This window comes from Oncorhynchus gorbuscha, linkage group LG19 (assembly GCF_021184085.1).
Source record: "Oncorhynchus gorbuscha isolate QuinsamMale2020 ecotype Even-year linkage group LG19, OgorEven_v1.0, whole genome shotgun sequence".
Taxonomy (NCBI): Eukaryota; Metazoa; Chordata; class Actinopteri; order Salmoniformes; family Salmonidae; genus Oncorhynchus; species Oncorhynchus gorbuscha.
In genome coordinates, this window is record NC_060191.1 from 4,579,231 (window position 1) to 4,600,498 (window position 21,268).

The 21,268-nt window shown below is 47.7% G+C and overlaps 1 protein-coding gene and 1 long non-coding RNA gene across 2 annotated transcripts in view; one reads left to right on the forward strand and one right to left on the reverse strand.

Moving 5' to 3' along the window:
- Positions 1 to 1,244: 1,244 nt before the first annotated feature.
- Positions 1,245 to 6,868, reverse strand: LOC124006521 (urotensin-2 receptor-like). The gene is made up of 2 exons (XM_046316585.1): positions 6,641 to 6,868; positions 1,245 to 3,233 (listed from the first exon to the last, which is right to left on the reverse strand). Exon 2 carries the CDS (start codon positions 3,132 to 3,134, stop codon positions 1,983 to 1,985), a length of 1,152 nt encoding a protein of 383 aa, XP_046172541.1. The 5' UTR covers positions 3,135 to 3,233; positions 6,641 to 6,868; the 3' UTR covers positions 1,245 to 1,982.
- Positions 6,869 to 20,390: 13,522 nt separating this feature from the next.
- LOC124006316 overlaps positions 20,391 to 21,268 on the forward strand; it is a 32,053-nt gene continuing 31,175 nt past the window's right edge. Inside the window, exon 1 of the long non-coding RNA XR_006833757.1 lies at positions 20,391 to 20,540. This is a non-coding gene — a long non-coding RNA (uncharacterized LOC124006316). The remainder of the gene's footprint in view (positions 20,541 to 21,268) is intronic.

Genomic DNA, 21,268 nt, shown 5'->3' on the forward strand with positions numbered 1-21,268 from the left:
GCTCACTCTCTCTGGCCATCCCTCTTTTTCTCACTGTCTCTCTCTCTGGCCATCCCTCTTTTTCTCACTGCCTCTCTCTCTCTCTCTGGCCATCCCTCTTTTTCTCACTGTCTCTCTCTCTCTGGCCATCCCTCTTTTTCTCACTGTCTCTCTCTGGCCATCCCTTTTTTCTCACTGTCTCTCTCTCTCTGGCCATCCCTTTTTTCTCACTGTCTCTCTCTCTCTGGCCATCCCTCTTTTTCTCACTGTCTCTCTCTCTCTGGTCATCCCTTTTTTCTCACTGTCTCTCTCTCTCTGGCCACCCCTTTTTTCTCACTGTCTCTCTCTCTCTGGCAATCCCTCTTTTTCTCACTGTCTCTCTCTCTCTCTCTGGCCACCCTTTTTTTCTCACTGTCTCTCTCTCCCTGGCCATCCCTTTTTTCTCACTGTCTCACTCTCTCTGGCCACCCCTTTTTTCTCACTGTCTCTCTCTCCCTGGCCATCCCCATCCTGTCTCTTCTCTGGCCATCCTCTTTTTCTGTCTCTCTCTCTCTGGCCATCCCTCTTTTTCTCACTGTCTCTCTCTCTCTCTCTGACCATCCCTCTTTCTCTCACTGTCTCTCTCTCTCTGGCCATCCCTCTTTTTCTCACTGTCTCTCTCTCCCTGGCCATCCCTCTTTTTCTCACTGTCTCTCTCTCTCTGGCCATCCCTCTTTTTCTCACTGTCTCTCTCTCTCTCTCTGACCATCCCTCTTTTTCTCACTGTCTCTCTCTCTCTCTGGCCATCCCTATTTTTCTCACTGTCTCTCTCTCTCTGGCCATCCATCTTTTTCTCACTGTCTCTCTCTCTCTCTCTCTGGCCATCCCTCTTTTTCTCACTGCCTCTCTCTCTCTCTCTGTGGCCATCCCTATTTTTCTCACTGTCTCTCTCTGGCCATCCCTATTTTTCTCACTGTCTCTCTCTCTCTGGCCATCCCTCTTTTTCTCACTGCCTCTCTCTCTCTCTCTCTGGCCATCCCTCTTTTTCTCACTGTCTCTCTCCCTCTCTGGCCATCCCTCTTTTTCTCACTGTCTCTCTCTCTCTGGCCATCTCTCTTTCTCTCCCCTCGTCTGCTATTGTCATAAATACCATAAAACTGTGGTTATGAGATCTGTATTTTCAGTTATGTTCTTTTCTGAGGGGTCAAGAGGAACACATCCTCTCCTCTAGGGAACAAAAAAACCTGTGACATAGACTCTAGTATATAAAGCATGTTTTTATTTGATATATTATATCATATTATACACACCAAACTGGATATAAATACAGGCGTCATCGTCACCATGCAAAGCATTGCAGAGTTACAAACATTGCAAACATTACAAAATAAAAGTCCAAATCCAACATGCAGGTATTGCTAATAAAAAAAGGTCTGACTTTAGGGGTGCATATCAAACGTTAAGGGTCCGTGACACGAGGTCCTCTCTACCCCCTCAAACATCAGTCTGTGTCAATAAACAACTTTTTAAAGAAAAATCTCCAAATATGTCATGGCCAGTGACAATCAGTTGCTGTTCAAAAGCAAAACCTTTTCTGGCCTTCCAGACTGATAGAAGTGCGTCGTCATTTTACTGTAAATGCACGGTTCCACTAAAGCCCCCTAAATGATAACAGAACACACAAACGCTGCTTCCTTGTTGTCATACTCCACTCATGGCCCGTATGTGGATGTATTTTTGTGAATTCATACAATCAATGAGATATTTCTTTTGTTTTGAAGCTTTGGTATTTTCGCTCAGCCCGTCACATTTTTAATCTCCAAATAGGAAATATGGTCCAGTCACATCCGTGCATATAAAGTGCTGTCTTTAATATAGTCCTTATGAAGTAACAATCACACAGTGAAATGCCCTTTGATATTTCAGGGGGAGACGGGGGTGTTTGAATCGGACAGTTTGTAAGCAGCCCCCCACCAGCCCCCAGAGCAGTCTATTATACCGGACTGTCTGTGTTGTCACGAACGCTACTGCGGACTGCTCTTGCGGCAGAGCTGATTCGCTGACGTCGGTGTCTGCCTGTTCCTCCGTCGTTTCCCCCCTGTGAGCAGCGTGTAGAAGAATGGGTTCACGCAAGAGTTCCCGTACGTCAGCCCCGTTAGGATCCGGTTCACCGTCACCTGGGTACCCACCGGTACTGTCCGCAGCATGTCGGGCCGGTATAGCGGCAGCAGCTGCCACACCCAGAAGGGCAAGAAACAGGCCCAGAAGGCCAGAACTATCCCCAGGATGAGGAGCAGGACCTTGGGCCTTGGGGCCCGCGGAGGGTAGGACGTGCTACCCCCACTACCACTAGCCCAGGGCTGGGTCTGGGACACCCAGTAGAGACGGCCCAGAGTAGCATACAGCGCCCCGATGGCCAGCCCCGGCCCTATCATACTGGTACAGAACAGCACGCTCATATACACTTTGGAGCTCTGCTCGTCCCAGGCAGGGACACACAGCTGTCCGTCGTCTCCGTCCTCCAGGTGGAGGGTGATCATCATGGGCAGGCTGAGGGCCACCGCCAGGCCCCAGGCCAGGGCCACACGGAGCAGCCCAGAGGAGGGGGAGGACGAGGTGGCCAGGGGGTTGGCCACAGCCCGATAGCGGTCCAGACTCATGGCGGTGAGGGTGTAGATGGAGGCGTGCAGGGTGATCAGGTCAAGGCTGAAGAGGAGGCGACAGCCCAGCTCCCCAAACGCCCAGTCAGCCGCCAGGCTGTCGTACACGATGAAGGGAGCCGTGAAGAGGTACAGGAGGTCCGCCAGAGCTAGACTCAGCACCTGGAGGTGGAGGGAGGTGGAGGAAGAGGAGGTGGGAGAGGAGGAAGGGGAGAGGGAGGGGGGAGAGGAGGAGAGGCAGGATGGTAACGGTACTCCTCTCCCTCCTAAACAGCAGCTAGAACACCCTCGCCTCCTTCTGCCTCTCCTGCGTCTGATGAGGAGACCCATGGTGTAGAGGTTCCCCCCAATGCCCAGGAGAGCCAGGAGGGACAGGAGGGAGCAGAAAAGAGCGGTTGAGGCCAGGCTGGGGGAAGGAGAGATGTATGGAGAGGTGGAGGGGAAGGAGGAGTTGGGGATGAAGGGGGAGGTGTATAATGGAGAAGGTGAGGGAGGCAGGGAGCTAGAGAAATCCATACTTTTTAGTTGAGACTTCTGAAATGGTGGTGGTGTGGAGGTTAGCTAAGTTTATATAAATGTCCGAGGGAGAGGAACTATTATTTTGATTCCACTTGGCTGGATGGGAGGGTTTTGGTGGTGGGCAATGATAAGAGTGGGGGGTAGACAAAGGAGATGGGGAGCAGGGTTGAGAAAGGGAAATGGGAGAGTGGGGGGGGGGTAGACAAAGGAGATGGGGAGCAGGGTTGAGAAAGGGAAATGGGAGAGTGGGGGGGGTAGACATAGGAGATGGGGAGCAGGGTTGAGAAAGGGAAATGGGAGAGTGGGGGGGGTAGACATAGGAGATGGGGAGCAGGGTTGAGAAAGGGAAATGGGAGAGTGGGGGGGTAGACATAGGAGATGGGGAGCAGGGTTGAGAAAGGGAAATGGGAGAGTGGGGGGGGTAGACAAAGGAGATGGGGAGCAGGGTTGAGAAAGGGAAATGGGAGAGTGGGGGGGGGTAGACAAAGGAGATGGGGAGCAGGGTTGAGAAAGGGAAATGGGAGAGTGGGGGGGTAGACATAGGAGATGGGGAGCAGGGTTGAGAAAGGGAAATGGGAAAGTGGGGGGGACATAGGAGATGGGAGCAGTTGAGAAAGGGAAATGGGAGGTGGGGGGTAGACATAGGAGATGGGGAGCAGGGTTGAGAAAGGAAATGGGAGAGTGGGGGGTAGACATAGGAGATGGGGAGCAGGGTTGAGAAAGGGAAAAGAGTGGGGGGGAAATGGGGAGAGGGTTGAGAAAGGGGGGGAGTGGGGGGGGGTAGGAGAGACATAGGAGATGGGGAGCAGGGTTGAGAAAGGGAAATGGGAGAGTGGGGGGGTAGACATAGGAGATGGGGAGCAGGGTTGAGAAAGGGAAATGGGAGAGTGGGGGGGTAGACATAGGAGATGGGGAGCAGGGTTGAGAAAGGGAAATGGGGAGTGGGGGGTAGACATAGGAGATGGGGAGCAGGGTTGAGAAAGGGAAATGGGAGAGTGGGGGGTAGACATAGGAGATGGGGAGCAGGGTTGAGAAAGGGAAATGGGAGAGTGGGGGGTAGACATAGGAGATGGGGAGCAGGGTTGAGAAAGGGAAATGGGAGAGTGAGAAAGGGGGGGGTAGACATAGGAGATGGGGAGCAGGGTTGAGAAAGGGAAATGGGAGAGTGGGGGGGGGTAGACATAGGAGATGGGGAGCAGGGTTGAGAAAGGGAAATGGGAGAGTGGGGGGGGGTAGACATAGGAGATGGGGAGCAGGGTTGAGAAAGGGAAATGGGAGAGTGGGGGGAGGTAGACATAGGAGATGGGGAGCAGGGTTGAAAGGGAAATGGGAAATAGACATAGGAGATGGGGAGCAGGGTTGAGAAAGGGAAATGGGAGAGGGGGGGGTAGACATAGTAGATGGGGAGCAGGGTTGAGAAAGGGAAATGGGAGAGTGGGGGGGGTAGACAAAGGAGATGGGGAGCAGGGTTGAGAAAGGGAAATGGGAGAGTGGGGGAGATGGGGGTAGACAAAGGAGATGGGGAGCAGGGTTGAGAAAGGGAAATGGGAGAGTGGGGGGGGTAGACATAGGAGATGGGGAGCAGGGTTGAGAAAGGAAATGGGAGAGTGGGGGGTAGACATAGGAGATGGGGAGCAGGGTTGAGAAAGGGAAATGGGAGAGTGGGGGGGGGTAGACATAGGAGATGGGGAGCAGGGTTGAGAAAGGGAAATGGGAGAGTGGGGGGGTAGACATAGGAGATGGGGAGCAGGGTTGAGAAAGGGAAATGGGAGAGTGGGGGGTAGACATAGGAGATGGGGAGCAGGGTTGAGAAAGGGAAATGGGAGAGTGGGGGGGTAGACATAGGAGATGGGGAGCAGGGTTGAGAAAGGGAAATGGGAGAGTGGGGGGGGGGGGTAGACATAGTAGATGGGGAGCAGGGTTGAGAAAGGGAAATGGGAGAGGAGAAAGTTATATGTATTAGCATTGAAACACAGAAAATGGCCTTCTGAAAAGCATCTACAGCATAATGATTCGGCACATGGATGAATGTTCTGTCAATGTATTGTATTTGTGTAGTAGTCCCAGTAACAGTCATTTTAGAAAGGCAAAGTCGTTGTATTGGCAAAGCTTCAATTCTAGATACGTTTATGGTGCTTTTTTTCCACATTGGCAAAGCTTCAATTCTAGATACGTTTATGGTGCTTTTTTTCACACTGCCTTTTCTGTGTAGGGCTGTAGAGCCAGTTGTAGATCATAAATTTACTGATGAACCCCTGCACTCCTGTTAAGGTCGCACCGCTGGTTGTGGACAACAATTTCATGGCACGAAACGAACTGTACTGACGCGTTTTTCGGTCCTTTCCAGATTTATGTCTACGTGCACATTTGCGCACCGGGGGCACGAGAATGCAGAGACTCCGGCGTCAAGCTGTCACCACATGTTTAACGTAACAGAACATATTCCTCACCAGTTTATGAAATTCCATCGGCTTGCTACACCGCTGTGGCTGAGGATAGGAAGAGCAAGGCTCCCATGTTGTTGGCAATAAAATATCATGTTTTGTTTGACAATCGGTGATTTATTAGGGCATAAAATGAGGGTTGAAACCCACTGTTTCATTAAACAAAACATTGCGATATCTACATTAGGCTAATTATAATAACTTAATAATGGTTATAAACACATAAGTATAGACTTGTTTGCAACGTGGTTTCCTATAGGCGAATCCAAATAACCTATCCAACCTAACGTATAACTCTCGGTGTAGTGGTAATTGTAGTGATTGTTATTGTACGCGGTAACGTCAAAGCAGATCCAGGGGTAAAACTAGAGTGCAGAAAAAAAGCCTGTGACACATGTTGGCTCCGCCAGAACCGGGGTTTAGAGCTACTGTTGAACTGTGGAGGGCCTGCCGAGCTCCCGCTGTGGCCCATGTCCCACGGGTTTAATGTGCCCCCTAAAATAACATCTCTGTTAATATCTTTAACAAATGGACATTCAGACTGTTGCATTTTTCCTGGAGGTTTCTTTCCTTAGATTGTTACTTAGATATTTAATATTTTTGCCTCATTTTTCTTTCTAAAAATGTTAGGCCAAGGCTACCACATCATAATCTAAAACGATTAGGCTATGTCTTCTAAATGTAGGTGACAGGTATTATTTAGTGAAAATATTTGTGCAAACTCCAAATATAACATTTAGTCAGAGAATATAAATGACGATTGAATGTAATAAAAATGTTGACAAACAGGCCTCGGCCTACGGTGAACACAGTGACATAAACATAACTGAAAAGACTGACTGAAGAGTAGAGTAGGCCTAATGATGACTTGTTAATTATTGATAATAATCATTTAGGCTAAATGGTCAGATGAATGGGTAGCGTATCCACCCAGCATTAGACAATTCTTCCAAAGAAGTGTATATCCAAGACCAGAGCTCTGTATTACAGACTGCTCTAGCCAATATAACAAATAGACCTTTTTGAAGTAGGCTATATAATCTGTTGAGTTGTCTTTACCTTATTCAATCCAATTCCGGTAGTTGCAAATAACATCATCATCCATTTAATTTGTCTGAATGTCCGATTCAGTTTCCATTACAAAATCCAAAGAGGCCTATAGTTGGTCCAGTTTTTGTGTAATAGAAAAAATAGATATCCTCAATTCTTTATTATTCGTTGTCAGACAGGTGATGGTTGATGGATCTGAAGCTGTTCCTCCTAACTTTGTGCCTCGCTATGCTATGTTTCCTCTCCCTCCTCATAGTGTGGCTCTCGCCCCCTCAGCCCAGTCTCTGGTGTGTCTACGAGGCCACGGGAGGGGAAGGAGGAGAAACAGACACGCTCACAGCGTAAGAGGGAGAGAATGATAGAGAGAGAGAGAGAGAGAGGTCTTTCACCCATCACTCATATATTAGTGGCACATAGAGTTCCATACTTTGGCTGAACATTTGTTGTGGTTTGTTTTGTTTTTTGTATTGGACATCTGGTTATATTAGTCAGTTATTAAAGGTCGTGGTTAAAGTAACTATTATAGCTGTCATTCATGCAGCCTATAATCAAGTACTTACAGTAAATTGTCAAATGGTGGAAGTTTGGACACTCTTCCAGCTTCCCTAATGCATATCTAGATCATAGTTCTTCTATTCTAAATTGAAATAATGAATAGATTTGGAAATATAACATTGCTTGCTTGAATGAGTGTCTTTCAATACTTTAGGTTCATATGAAGTGTTCCAGTATTTACAGCCTCACAGAACACTTCATATTATGGTCAACATAATGGGCTCCGTTACACTTGAATTGGGCTTTCTTGTGTTACTATGTGCGTTTTTAGATGAGTTGTATTTGCTGGAAAGAAAAGGTGAGGGTTGAACAGTGTTGTTGCATGATCTTGCGTGTGAAAATTCTATATTTTGATATAATAGGTTCAATATTTTTGAGCCAGGTCCAGATAAACGTCCTGGAAAGATTTCCCCACAAAATTCAAGTATTTGACCATAAATGGTATGTGAAAATCAGACTGCAGTACATTGCAGATGGCAATGAGTCAGGGATGTATTACCGTGATGTCTAAATGTTCAAAGTTCTCCATAAAGTATATCATTATAGATTTGTATCAGCTGGATGGTTTGGTCTCAGCTATGATTCCAAGAGGAGGAATAAGTTGGGGATCTGGCATTCTGATGAGATGACTCAGAAAAGAGATTACTGTTGGAGGGTAAAACTAATACAAACCTTTCAATTAAGAGATCAAGAACATCCCTTTTAAAGCCAAATAAATATTTATCTTATGAAGCCTTTACTGAAATAAAAAGCTAGTTTATTTTATATAGGATGTTATATTACTACAAATACTTAAATGTCCCATAGGGCGGCACACAATTGGCCCTGCGTCGCCTGGGTTAAGGGGGGGTTTGGCCCTGCGTCGCCTGGGTTAAGGGAGGGTTTGGCCCTGCGTCGCCTGGGTTAAGGGGGGGGTTGGCCCTGCGTCGCCTTGGTTAAGGGAGGGTTTGGCTCTGCGTCGCCTGGGTTAAGGGAGTGTTTGGCCCTGCGTCGCCTGGGTTAAGGGAGTGTTTGGCCCTGCGTCGCCTGGGTTAAGGGAGGGTTTGGCCCTGCGTCGCCTGGGTTAAGGGAGTGTTTGGCCCTGCGTTGCCTGGGTTAAGGGAGGGTTTGGCCCTGCGTCGCCTGGGTTAAGGGAGTGTTTGGCCGGGGTAGACCTTCAAGTCCTAACTGACTTGTCTAGTTAAATAAAGGTTAAATAAAATGTTTTTAAAATACAGTATCTGGCTCCCTCATAGCCGAGGCCAAGACATACTAATGCTATTCACTGTGAATCAGTGAATCACTTTGAAATGAATTATGCAATATTTCTCCTGCCAGTGCAATAAACAGTAGGCTTAATTACTTTATAACAACATGACACAAAAATGAACAACACAAGAACAAAGCCAATGGTGAGTACACTAGACTAGAGTACAATACATATTGTACAAACATTGTTGCTATGACTTAACGAAATTGTACATTCTTCATTACAGACATTACGTTACTAGGGTTTACTGAACATGCACCTTCCAGTAAGAGTCACGATGACGCAGGAGAATAGTCTTTCAGTGAAATTTACACTCGTGTGTTTCTTCAATTACAAAGTCAATCACTCAATTGGGACTGATTAAGATAAGGTGAAGGGCGGCAGGCAGCCTAGCAGATAGGGAGTTGGGCGAGTAACGGAAAGGTTGCTGGTTCGAATCACAGTGCCAACAAGGTGGGGCAATGATGTTGATGTGCCCTGTAAGTCGCTCTGGTTAAGAGCATCTTCTAAATGATTCAAATGTAAAAATGTAACTTTATAGACTCCAAAAGGAATCAATCCTCAATTGCACCAGCCAATCCAACAGACAGAACTACAATCAGCAACGTTCTGCCGCAACATACTGTAAATTGAATAAGTATCTAGATTACACAAACACACTAGTCTTGATATGCGTGTTAGTTCCAGTATCTTCCAGTAAAAATGTGTGACTCATGAGGCTTTCCAGTGAAACAGACGAGAACAGGACAGGAGGCAGACGGACAGACGTGCTGACACACCAGTGAGACGTCGTTATTTGCTGGCATTTCGGGGAGCGCTGCAATAACTAACGCACTTCAACTGTAGCCCAATGTCAATACTACACACACACACACACACACACACACACACACACACACACACACACACACACACACACACACACACACACACACACACACACACACACACACACACACACACACACACACACACACACACACACACACACACACACAGCTTTATATGGTGGTGGGATGTCTGAATTCTGAATTACAGTAAGGCAGCCAGTGCCTCTAACAACATATTTCCATGTCAGAAACAAGTTCAAATAGCAATGATTTGGTCATTAAGCATAGAAGAAACATCTAACTCACATTCAGGCTTGTGCACGGGAATTAAAACCACCATCTTGGGTCTGCCGGCACCACTATGCCCCTAGCAACTCAGCCACATTGACCTGGTTGTGTGTGGTACTTATTGAGTATTAACCTGTGCACTGTACGCCTCTTAGCATGATTACTGTATGTGATATCAATGCTGAGGTCTGGTCTTGATGTCCCATACATGTGTTAGCAAGACCGACTGAGACAGGTCGTAAAGACGAGAAGTAGAGAGAGGGAGGGTGGAGGGACATACCTAGCCCCGCAGGGTGTGAGGAATTTGAACAAATACCTGGCACGGGCATGCCAAAGAAGGAGGAGAGGGTTAGGGGGAGAGGGGCTGGGGGGAGAAGCTGGAGGGAGAGCGGCTAGAGGTGGGAGAAGCTGGAGGGAGAGGGGCTAGTTGGGGGAGAACCTGGAGGGATAGGGGCTAGGGGCAGGAGTAGCTGGAGAGAGAGGGGCTAGGAGGGAGAGGGGCTAGGGGGGGAGAAGCTAGAGGGAGAGGGGCTAGGAGGGAGAGGGACTAGAGAGGTGGGAGAAGCTGGAGGGAGAGGGGCTAGGAGGGAGAGGAGCTAGGAGGGAGAGGGACTAGGGGCAGGAGAAGCTGGAGAGAGAGGGGCTAGGTGGGAGAGGAGCTAGGAGGGAGAGGGGCTAGGAGGGGGAAGGGCTAGGTGGGAGAGGAGCTAGGAGGGAGAGGGGCTAGGTGGGAGAGGGACTAGGGGCGGGAGAAGCTGGAGAGAGAGGGGCTAGGAGGGAGAGGGCTAGGGGCGGGAGAAGCTGGAGGGAGAGGGGCTAGGTGGGAGAGGAGCTAGGAGGGAGAGGGGCTAGGAGGGAGAGGGGATAGGTGGGAGAAGCTGGAGGGAGAGGGGCTAGGTGGGAGAGGAGCTAGGAGGGAGAGGGGCTAGGAGGGAGAGGGGCTAGGAGGGAGAGGGGCTAGGTGGGAGAGGGGCTAGGGGCGGGAGAAGCTGGACGGAGAGGGGCTAAGAGGGAGAGGGGCTAGGAGGGAGAGGGGCTAGGGGCGGGTGAAGCTGGAGGGAGAGGGGCTAGGAGGGAGAGGAGCTAGGTGGGAGAAGCTGGAGGGAGAGGGACTAGTGCGGGAGAAGCTGGAGAGAGAGGGGCTAGGAGGGAGAGGGCTAGGGGCGGGAGAAGCTGGAGGGAGAGGGGCTAGGTGGGAGAGGAGCTAGGAGGGAGAGGGGCTAGGAGGGAGAAGGGCTAGGTGGGAGAAGCTGAAGGGAGAGGGGCTAGGTGGGAGAGGAGCTAGGAGGGAGAGAGGCTAGGAGGGAGAGGGGCTAGGTGGGAGAAGCTGGAGGGAGAGGGGCTAGGATGGAGAAGGACTAGGGGCGGGAGAAGCTGAGAGAGAGGGGCTAGGAGAGAGAGGGGCTAGGGTGCGAGAAGGACTAGGGGCGGGAGAAGCTGGAGGGAGAGGGGCTAGGTGGGAGAAGATGGAGGGAGAGGGGCTAGGTGTTGGGAGAAGCTGGAGGGAGAGGGGCTAGGAGCGGGAGAAGCTGGAGGGAGAGGGGCTAGGAGGGAGAGTGGCTAGGGGCGGGAGAAGCTGGAGGGAGATGGGCTAGGAGGGAGAGGAGCTAGGAGGGAGAGGGGCTAGGGGCGGGAGAAGCTGGAGGGAGAGGGGCTAGGGGGGGTACAGGGACATAGGCTTGCTCCGATACAGACAGAACAATGGACTGAAATAGAGATACAGTGTATATAGACGGTGATGAAGAAAGGTAGAAGGAAAGGCCAAAGACGGGAAAGAGCAGTGAGCTCTGGGTGCTATTGGGTTCCATACCCCTTCCTCTCTATCTTTCTCTCTATCTCTGTCCACTTGAGAACCCAACCAGTTAGGTGAGAGAATTTAGAGGTCAATGTTGACTGAGAAGGACAAATTGGGGGAAGGAGGGGAGAAATGGAGAGAAGGGGGGATGAGAAGGAAAGTTCATCTGAGATGGCATGCGGCGTGTTTTCTTCTGTGGTACACATCCAGCCCATCGATCTCTGTTCATATGACAGTCCTGTCTGGTGTAATCTCTAATTACATGCACTTGAGCTGAGACTGCAGCATCTTAACCTAGTCTACAGTTGTTTCATGAACATTTGAGGGATGAAGAATAACCTCATTCAGAGATGTGACTTCAGAGATGTGTCCAGATCAGCCAACAGTCATCCGTATTGTTCTGATGTAAATCAGGTGTGTGTCTGATGTATGTAATTCATCCGTATTGTTCTGATGTAAATCAGGTGTGTGTCTGATGTATGTAATTCATCCGTATTGTTCTGATGTAAATCAGGTGTGTGTCTGATGTATGTAATTCATCTGTATTGTTCTGATGTAAATCAGGTGTGTGTCTGATGTATGTAATTCATCCGTATTGTTCTGATGTAAATCAGGTGTGTGTCTGATGTATGTAATTCATCTGTATTGTTCTGATGTAAATCAGGTGTGTGTCTGATGTATGTAATTCATCTGTATTGTTCTGATGTAAATCAGGTGTGTGTCTGATGTATGTAATTCATCCGTATTGTTCTGATGTAAATCAGGTGTGTGTCTGATGTATGTAATTCATCCGTATTGTTCTGATGTAAATCAGGTGTGTGTCTGATGTATGTAATTCATCTGTATTGTTCTGATGTAAATCAGGTGTGTGTCTGATGTATGTAATTCATCTGTATTGTTCTGATGTAAATCAGGTGTGTGTCTGATGTATGTAATTCATCTGTATTGTTCTGATGTAAATCAGGTGTGTGTCTGATGTATGTAATTCATCTGTATTGTTCTGATGTAAATCAGGTGTGTGTCTGATGTATGTAATTCATCTGTATTGTTCTGATGTAAATCAGGTGTGTGTCTGATGTATGTAATTCATCCGTATTGTTCTGATGTAAATCAGGTGTGTGTCTGATGTATGTAATTCATCCGTATTGTTCTGATGTAAATCAGGTGTGTGTCTGATGTATGTAATTCATCCGTATTGTTCTGATGTAAATCAGGTGTGTGTCTGATGTATGTAATTCATCTGTATTGTTCTGATGTAAATCAGGTGTGTGTCTGATGTATGTAATTCATCCGTATTGTTCTGATGTAAATCAGGTGTGTGTCTGATGTATGTAATTCATCTGTATTGTTCTGATGTAAATCAGGTGTGTGTCTGATGTATTAATTCATCTGTATTGTTCTGATGTAAATCAGGTGTGTGTCTGATGTATGTAATTCATCCGTATTGTTCTGATGTAAATCAGGTGTGTGTCTGATGTATGTAATTCATCCGTATTGTTCTGATGTAAATCAGGTGTGTGTCTGATGTATGTAATTCATCTGTATTGTTCTGATGTAAATCAGGTGTGTGTCTGATGTATGTAATTCATCTGTATTGTTCTGATGTAAATCAGGTGTGAATCCTTCCATGTGACCCACAATCCTTCTGACGTGTCTTTGTAGACTACTGCTGAGAGTTCCAGAGGTTATGACGATAAAAACAGAACCGAGCTTGGAATCACACTCAAACTGAGCTTGGAATCACACTCTCCTTGGAAAAACCGTTTTTATTTTTCTATATATCAGCATCTGTGAGCGGTAGTTACAAGGGATGTAACTTTAGTAGCCTGTCATGACAGAAATATAAATACACCAAATAATCACCTCCGGCTTCTCGTGCTGTCCTTCCGCTATACCTTCATTATGTTCATTCATTTATTCCTGTTTCTCAACGACTGACTGACAAATTGCCCACCGGTTGGCCAGCTTCCCATACTAATAATTAAATGGGCGGACATCTTTTCTGCGTGACAAACGGTTGTTTCTTCCGGCTGATTAGCCACGCTCGCGATGAGTTATTGATCCCTCTCCGCACACAGGCCTATGTAGGACTCTAAACAAGATGTTTCACTTTCACTAATCCACAGAGCAAGAGTTGTTTTGGCTTTATTGCGTTGTCATTTACCAGCACAACAGATGCCGATATTTCTTTCAGCGAGACTGGCCTCTGCCAATAGGTCTAGATCTTTATGGCACAGGAAGAGTTACCTCCGCATTGGTAGTCCTTTTCCCCCCCTCAATTGCTACTGTCCCATGTAGTCAGAGTAACAGTGATGTGGCCGGTCTCTGAGGAAAGGTTGACAGCAGTATTGAACGTTTGACTGAAGCCTCGCAAATCGATGTTTGTGTCTTTTGGACGAACATCAATAATAGCAGTGAGTTTGTGAGATCGTGTTGGATGTGACATCCCACAGGAGTCATATGAACTGCTGATGGCTGCTCTAAGGGAGGAACAGTTTAACCTGCGCCTCTGAATCACTTATATATATGATGTTTCTAGTCTCTTTTGACAGGCACAGATTGAACCAAAATGGTCTCTCCTCCTCCTCCTGAATCCTGGAGCATTTGATTTGGACATTCTGTGACCATGACCAAATCTGGAAACTGTTACTGGGCCTGAATCTCTTTGTCCCAGATCAGAATTTTAGTGGGCCCATGTGAAATGATATCTCTGCAGTCAAGGTCTTACTGCAGAGAAGGGAGATGGTCTCCATCACTGTGATGAACAGATCAGTGGAACTATTGGACATATCCGTCTTGTCTTCTTTCTCCCAGATGCTGAGAGGGTTATAAAGCATTTATTCAATGTAACTGTAGTTTAACTATCTATTATGATCATTTTAATGTAATAGTTATGTAATAATAATAGTATTGGTGTAGGATGCAATATATTTAATGTCAAATCACTTGACAATCACAAAAAAGAAAACCTTATACTCTGAAATAAGCTACATGAAAATGGTCAAATAAATGGCACTTTCTCCCAAGGCAGAGGGAAATAGTGCTTAGATTCCCTGTTGGGTAGTTTATACTATCGTGCATAATCTAAATCACAAACCTCAACCTCCCAATTGGCGCAGCAGTCTAAGGCACTGCATCGTAGTGCTTGAGGCTTCACTATAGACCCGGGTTCGATCCCAGGCTGTGTTGTAGCCAGCCACCTCTCCCGAGTCCGTACGGGAGTTGCAGTGATGGGACAAGACTGTAACTACCAATTGGGGAGAAAAAGGGGTAAAATATACAAATAAGCCCAAACCTCCTTGGTTGCTGCAAGCACTTTGTTGATGATTGCAAAAATGGCTGACATCTGCTCTCTGGTGGTTATGTGTTGCTAAAGCACCTTCCCTCTACTCTACCCAGACAAACACCCTAGAAAAAAAGCATAGCCTGCCCTTGGGCTGGAAATGCCAATTACACATCTTTAGGGGAAGCATGTTCTGAATAATGGGATGTATCTTTTAATTGAACCTGGCGCGTAGGTACGGGTGGGTGCAGGCCCACCTGCTGGGAGACAGGCCCATCCCGCTGGGAGACAGGCCCATCCCGCTGGGAGACAGGCCCATCCCGCTGGGAGACAGGCCCATCCCGCTGGGAGACAGGCCCACCCGCTGGGAGACAGGCCCATCCGCTGGGAGACAGGCCCATCCTGCTGGGAGACAGGCCCATCCTGCTGGGAGACAGGCCCACCCGCTGGGAGACAGGCCCACCCGCTGGGAGACAGGCCCATCCTGCTGGGAGACAGGCACATCCTGCTGGGAGACAGGCCCATCCTGCTGGGAGACAGGCCCATCCTGCTGGGAGACAGACCCATCCTTCTGTGAGACAGGCCCATCCTGCTGGGAGACAGGCCCACCCAGGCCCATCCTGCTGGGAGACAGGCCCATCCTGCTGGGAGAATTACCATCCTGCTGGGAGACAGGCCCATCCTGCTGGGAGACAGGCCCATCCTGCTGAGAGACAGGCCCATCCTGCTGAGTTCCAGACAGGCCCATCCTGGGAGACAGGCCCATCCTGCTGGGAGACAGGCCCATCCTGCTGCGCGACAGGCCCATCCTGCTGGGAGACAGGCCCATCCTGCTGGGAGACAGGCCCATCCTGCTGGGAGACAGGCCCATCCTGCTGAGAGACAGGCCCATCCTGCTGAGAGACAGGCCCATCCTGCTGGGAGACAGGCCCATCCTGCTGAGAGACAGGCCCATCCTGCTGAGAGACAGGCCCATCCTGCTGAGAGACAGGCCCATCCTGCTGGGAGACAGGCCCATCCTGCTGAGAGACAGGCCCATCCTGCTGGGAGACAGGCCCATCCTGCTGGGAGACAGGCCCACCCGCTGGGAGACAGGCCCACCCGCTGGGAGACAGGCCCATCCTGCTGAGAGACAGGCCCATCCTGCTGGGAGACAGGCCCATCCTGCTGGGAGACAGGCCCATCCTGCTGAGAGACAGGCCCATCCTGCTGAGAGACAGGCCCATCCTGCTGAGAGACAGGCCCATCCTGCTGGGAGACAGGCCCATCCTGCTGGGAGACAGGCCCACCCGCTGGGAGACAGGCCCACCCGCTGGGAGACAGGCCCATACAATCAGATTGAGATGAAAAAAATAAAGGATGGTGTTTACTTATCAGTGTTTCAAATGGGACATTCTTTGTCTTTTAACTTAAACATGCAAATGCCATCAGATAGAATTCATAGCAAGCAGTGCACTGGGTTAGTCATATTTGATGAACTGTAATGACATTCACTCTCACAGTATGGGTTGCCAAAAATAACTGAAAGCCACAACCCCAATATGCCACAAATATGACTGCATTGAAGCATATGTCGCTGTGCTTCTTTGGCTATTTGCACCATGCCGCTGCCTATGTCATTTGTCTATTTAACAAACAAGACAGCTCATAATCCAGTACCTTTATCACAGTTAACACAGCTAAACATTTTTGGGGGGGCACTCACCAACAAATTTCTGTCTATGCCACTGAATTGAACTGTTTCATAAAACCATGCCTCCATTCTCTCTCTCTTTGCTGTGCTGATCATGAACTTTCACATTCAAAGCTGTTAGAGGCAATAATGAAGTATTTCTTCCATTGCTCTTTCTCTCTTGCTCTCCTCTCTCTATCTTGACATGTACACTCTCTCTCTCTCTACTCTATCTTTCCTGCTCTCCCTCTCTCCCTCCCATGTACACTCTCTCTCTCTCTCTACTCTATCTTTCCTGCTCTCCCTCTCTCCCTCCCATGTACACTCTCTCTCTCTCTCTACTCTATCTTTCCTGCTCTCCCTCTCTCCCTCCCATGTACACTCTCTCTCTCTCTCTCTCTCTCTCTCTACTCTGTCTTTCCTGCTCTCCCTCTCTCCCTCCCATGTACACATTTCTCTCTCTCTCTCGATTTCTCTCTCTCTCTCTACTCTATCTTTCCTGCTCTCCCTCTCTCCCTCCCATGTACACATTTCTCTCTCTCTCTCTCTCTCTCGATTTCTCTCTCTCTCTCTCTCTCTCTCTCTCTCTCTCTCTCTCTACTCTATCTTTCCTGCTCTCCCTCTCTCCCTTCCATGTACACATTTCTCTCTCTCGATTTCTCTCTCTCACTGCCTGGAGAGAATTTTCCATCGATCAATTACAATTAGTGTACCTTTCTCACACTATGCAAGGACAGACTGACGGCTAGATGGACCAGTGGCATAATGGTACAAACCCACAGCTAATGTATTGAATCACTGGTAGTCCTTTTAATCCTTCATATCTAATTCGCACAGTGAGGTGATCATTCACTCCTTATTATGATTGTACAGTATGTGATTCATTTGCTAACTTTAGCCAGAGAAAAGTGAATGCTTTATTGCCCGGCGTCATGATACATGATACGACATCATTGGTTTCAGCCCCTAACCTCCTTTCCATCACCTTCCAGTGCGCTGCTGGCTGTCTGATCCTATTTGCATTAGATGACAGAGGCTATGATATGACATCATAGGTCACGCCTTGGTGAATTTGACCGAGATTAAAACAGATGTATTAGTATTAGTAAACACAGACACACACATCCTACACATACATACACACATCCTACACATAAATACACACACACAGCCTACACATACACACACACACACACACACACACACACACACACACACACACACACACACACACACACACACACACACACACACACACACACACACACACACGCACACACACGCACACGCACGCACACACACACACACACACACACACACACACACACACGCACACACACACACACACACACACACACACACACACACACACACACACACACACACACACACACACACACACACACACACACACACACACACACACACATACACACACACATCCTACACATACATACACACATCCTACACATACACATACACATCCTACACATACATACACACACGCCTCCTACACATACATACACACACACAGCCTACACATACATACACACACGCCTCCTACACATACATACACACAGCCTACACACACACACACATCCTACACATACATACACACAGCCTACACATACACACACACACATCCTACACATACATACACATACGCCTCCTACACATACATACACACACACAGCCTACACATACATACAGACACGCCTCCTACACACACACACACACACACACACACACACACACACACACACACACACACACACACACACACACACACACACACACACACACACACACACACACACACACACACACACACACACACACACACACAGCCTACACATACATACACACACGCCTCCTACACATACATACACACACGCCTCCTACACATACATACACACACGTCTCCTACACATACATACACACACGCCTCCTACACATACACACACACCTCCTACACATACATACACACAGTCTACACATACATACACACACGCCTCCTACACATACATACACACACGCCTCCTACACATACATACACACACACCTCCTACACATACACACACACACACACGCCTCCTACACATACATACACACACGCCTCCTACACATACACACACACCTCCTACACATACATACACACAGCCTACACATACATACACACACGCCTCCTACACATACACACACACCTCCTACACATACATACACACAGCCTACACATACATACACACACGCCTCCTACACATACACACACACCTCCTACACATACATACACACAGCCTACACATACATACACACACGCCTCCTACACAGCCTTGTCTCAGGATGGTAAGTTGGTGGTTGAAGATATCCCTCTAGTGGTGTGGGGGCTGTGCTTTGGCAAAGTGGGTGGGGTTATATCCTTCCTGTTTGGCCCTGTCCGGGGGTGTCCTCGGATGGGGCCACAGTGTCTCCTGACCCCTCCTGTCTCAGCCTCCAGTATTTATGCTGCAGTAGTTTGTGTGGGGGGCTAGGGTCAGTTTGTTATATCTGGAGTACCTCTCCTGTCCTATTCGGTGTCCTGTGTGAATCTAAGTGTGCGTTCTCTCATTCTCTCCTTCTCTCTTTCTTTCTCTCTCTCGGAGGACCTGAGCCCTAGGACCATGCCCCAGGACTACCTGACATGATGACTCCTTGCTGTCCCCAGTCCACCTGGCCATGCTGCTGCTCCAGTTTAAACTGTTCTGCCTTACTATTATTCGACCATGCTGGTCATTTATGAACATTTGAACATCTTGGCCATGTTCTGTTATAATCTCCACCCGGCACAGCCAGAAGAGGACTGGCCACCCCACATATGCTCTCTCTAATTCTCTCTTTCTTTCTCTCTCTCGGAGGACCTGAGCCCTAGGACCGTGCCCCAGGACTACCTGACATGATGACTCCTTGCTGTTCCCAGCCCACCTGACTGTGCTGCTGCTCCAATTTCAACTGTTATGCCTTATTATTATTCGACCATGCTTGTCATTTATGAACATTTGAACATCTTGGCCATGTTCTGTTATAATCTCCACCCGGCACAGCCAGAAGAGGACTGGCCACCCCACATAGCCTGGTTCCTCTCTAGGTTTCTTCCTAGGTTTTGGCCTTTCTAGGGAGTTTTTCCTAGCCACCATGCTTCTACACCTGCATTGCTTGCTGTTTGGGGTTTTAGGCTGGGTTTCTGTACAGCACTTTGAGATATCAGCTGATGTACGGAGGGCTATATAAATAAATGTGATTTGATTTGATTTTGATTTGATACACACACACACGCCTCCTACACATACACACACACCTCCTACACATACATACACACAGCCTACACATACATACACACACGCCTCCTACACATACATACACACACGCCTCCTACACATACATACACACACGCCTCCTACACATACATACATACACACACGCCTCCTACACATACATACACACACGCCTCCTACACATACATACATACACACACACCTCCTGCACATACATGCACACACGCCTCCTACACATACATACATACACACACGCCTCCTACACATACATACACACACGCCTCCTACACATACATACACACACGCCTCCTACACATACATACACACACGCCTCCTACACATACATACACACACGCCTCCTACACATACATACACACACGCCTCCTACACATACATACACACACGCCTCCTGCACAATTACCTTTTATTTGCATGACAAACATTTACATTATTAATGACACCAGAAATGAAGGTAACAAAATGTGTTTTAGCTGCTGAGCAACCTACCCATTTCACAATGCCTTTTCATCGACGTTGTATGACCAATATTCTCCACTTTACATTTAAACTTTAGACAATAAAAAATCTCATGCAGAATGTAATAGTTTTACTGTCACACCATTAGTTTTACTGTCACAACACAGCACAGGTGGGGGATATTTGAAGTAGCCAGTTGTTGCTGGAGGGAGAAGGAGCCAGTCAGAGCGCACGACGAGACGTGACCGGTAGCAGTCAGTCAACGGGGGTAATATCCCGGTGTGAGCCAGCGCACGGGCATACAGAGCGAGAGGAGCGCACCCGTCCCGGACACTTTACATTAGGCTGGCTACCTCCTGTGTTACAAATTCATATATGAAGAAAAGCAATCAGGTGGTTCTGAATGGAAATTTGTAGAATTTCTTTACAACTGCAAAAAGGCGGAGAAAACTGTGAGTGATAATTGTTTTGCATTAAATAAGTTGCCAAAATACACATTTTTGTATTGGACAAATTTGATCATAATACTCTTGCTGTTTTAACCGATATAACTGTTTTGAAATTTGCGCACAGGCTTCCATAAATGGTAGCATCATTGGACATTAGAAAATAACCTGCTGTTGTTCATAGTTGACAAACCGCAAACATATATGATATAGTTTATGTCGCAGTGGAATAATGTCTGTTTACACTGGTTTAAAGTTCTCTGTTAGAGACATGCAGATAGTAGACACTTGAAAATGCCTTGCCTCTTAATTATTTGACAATTGTTTTGTACAGTGTTTTACAATGTACATCTGTCAATTTTCGTATTGGGCAGGTGTTTACTTCCGAGGAAGCAACTATAAACAGCCTCGTCTGTTTTGTATTTTGTGTATTTTTAGTTGGCGACATGTTATTAATAGCCATCTGTTTTGGTCGGGATCCTCACTAGAATAGTGGGAACATATTGTCCAAAGGGATTTGGTGGAAGTGTCCTTCAAAGTGACAGATGTTCACCCCACTGCAGACATATCTGTACATTGTATACTGATAGGTTAAAGGAAAAGGGAAAGAAAGGCCTGTATTGCTGTGTTTTTGTGGCTGATTATTTTGGGTAATGGAGAAACATTCCTAAATGATGGAAGCATTGGGAACCACAGGCTTTTATAATTTGATCATTTGACCTCTGTCTGTGTCC

Bases quoted from the DNA above. Each gene is read 5' to 3' on its own strand.
- LOC124006521 (XM_046316585.1), bottom strand. From the start codon at position 3,134: ATGGATTTCTCTAGCTCCCTGCCTCCCTCACCTTCTCCATTATACACC.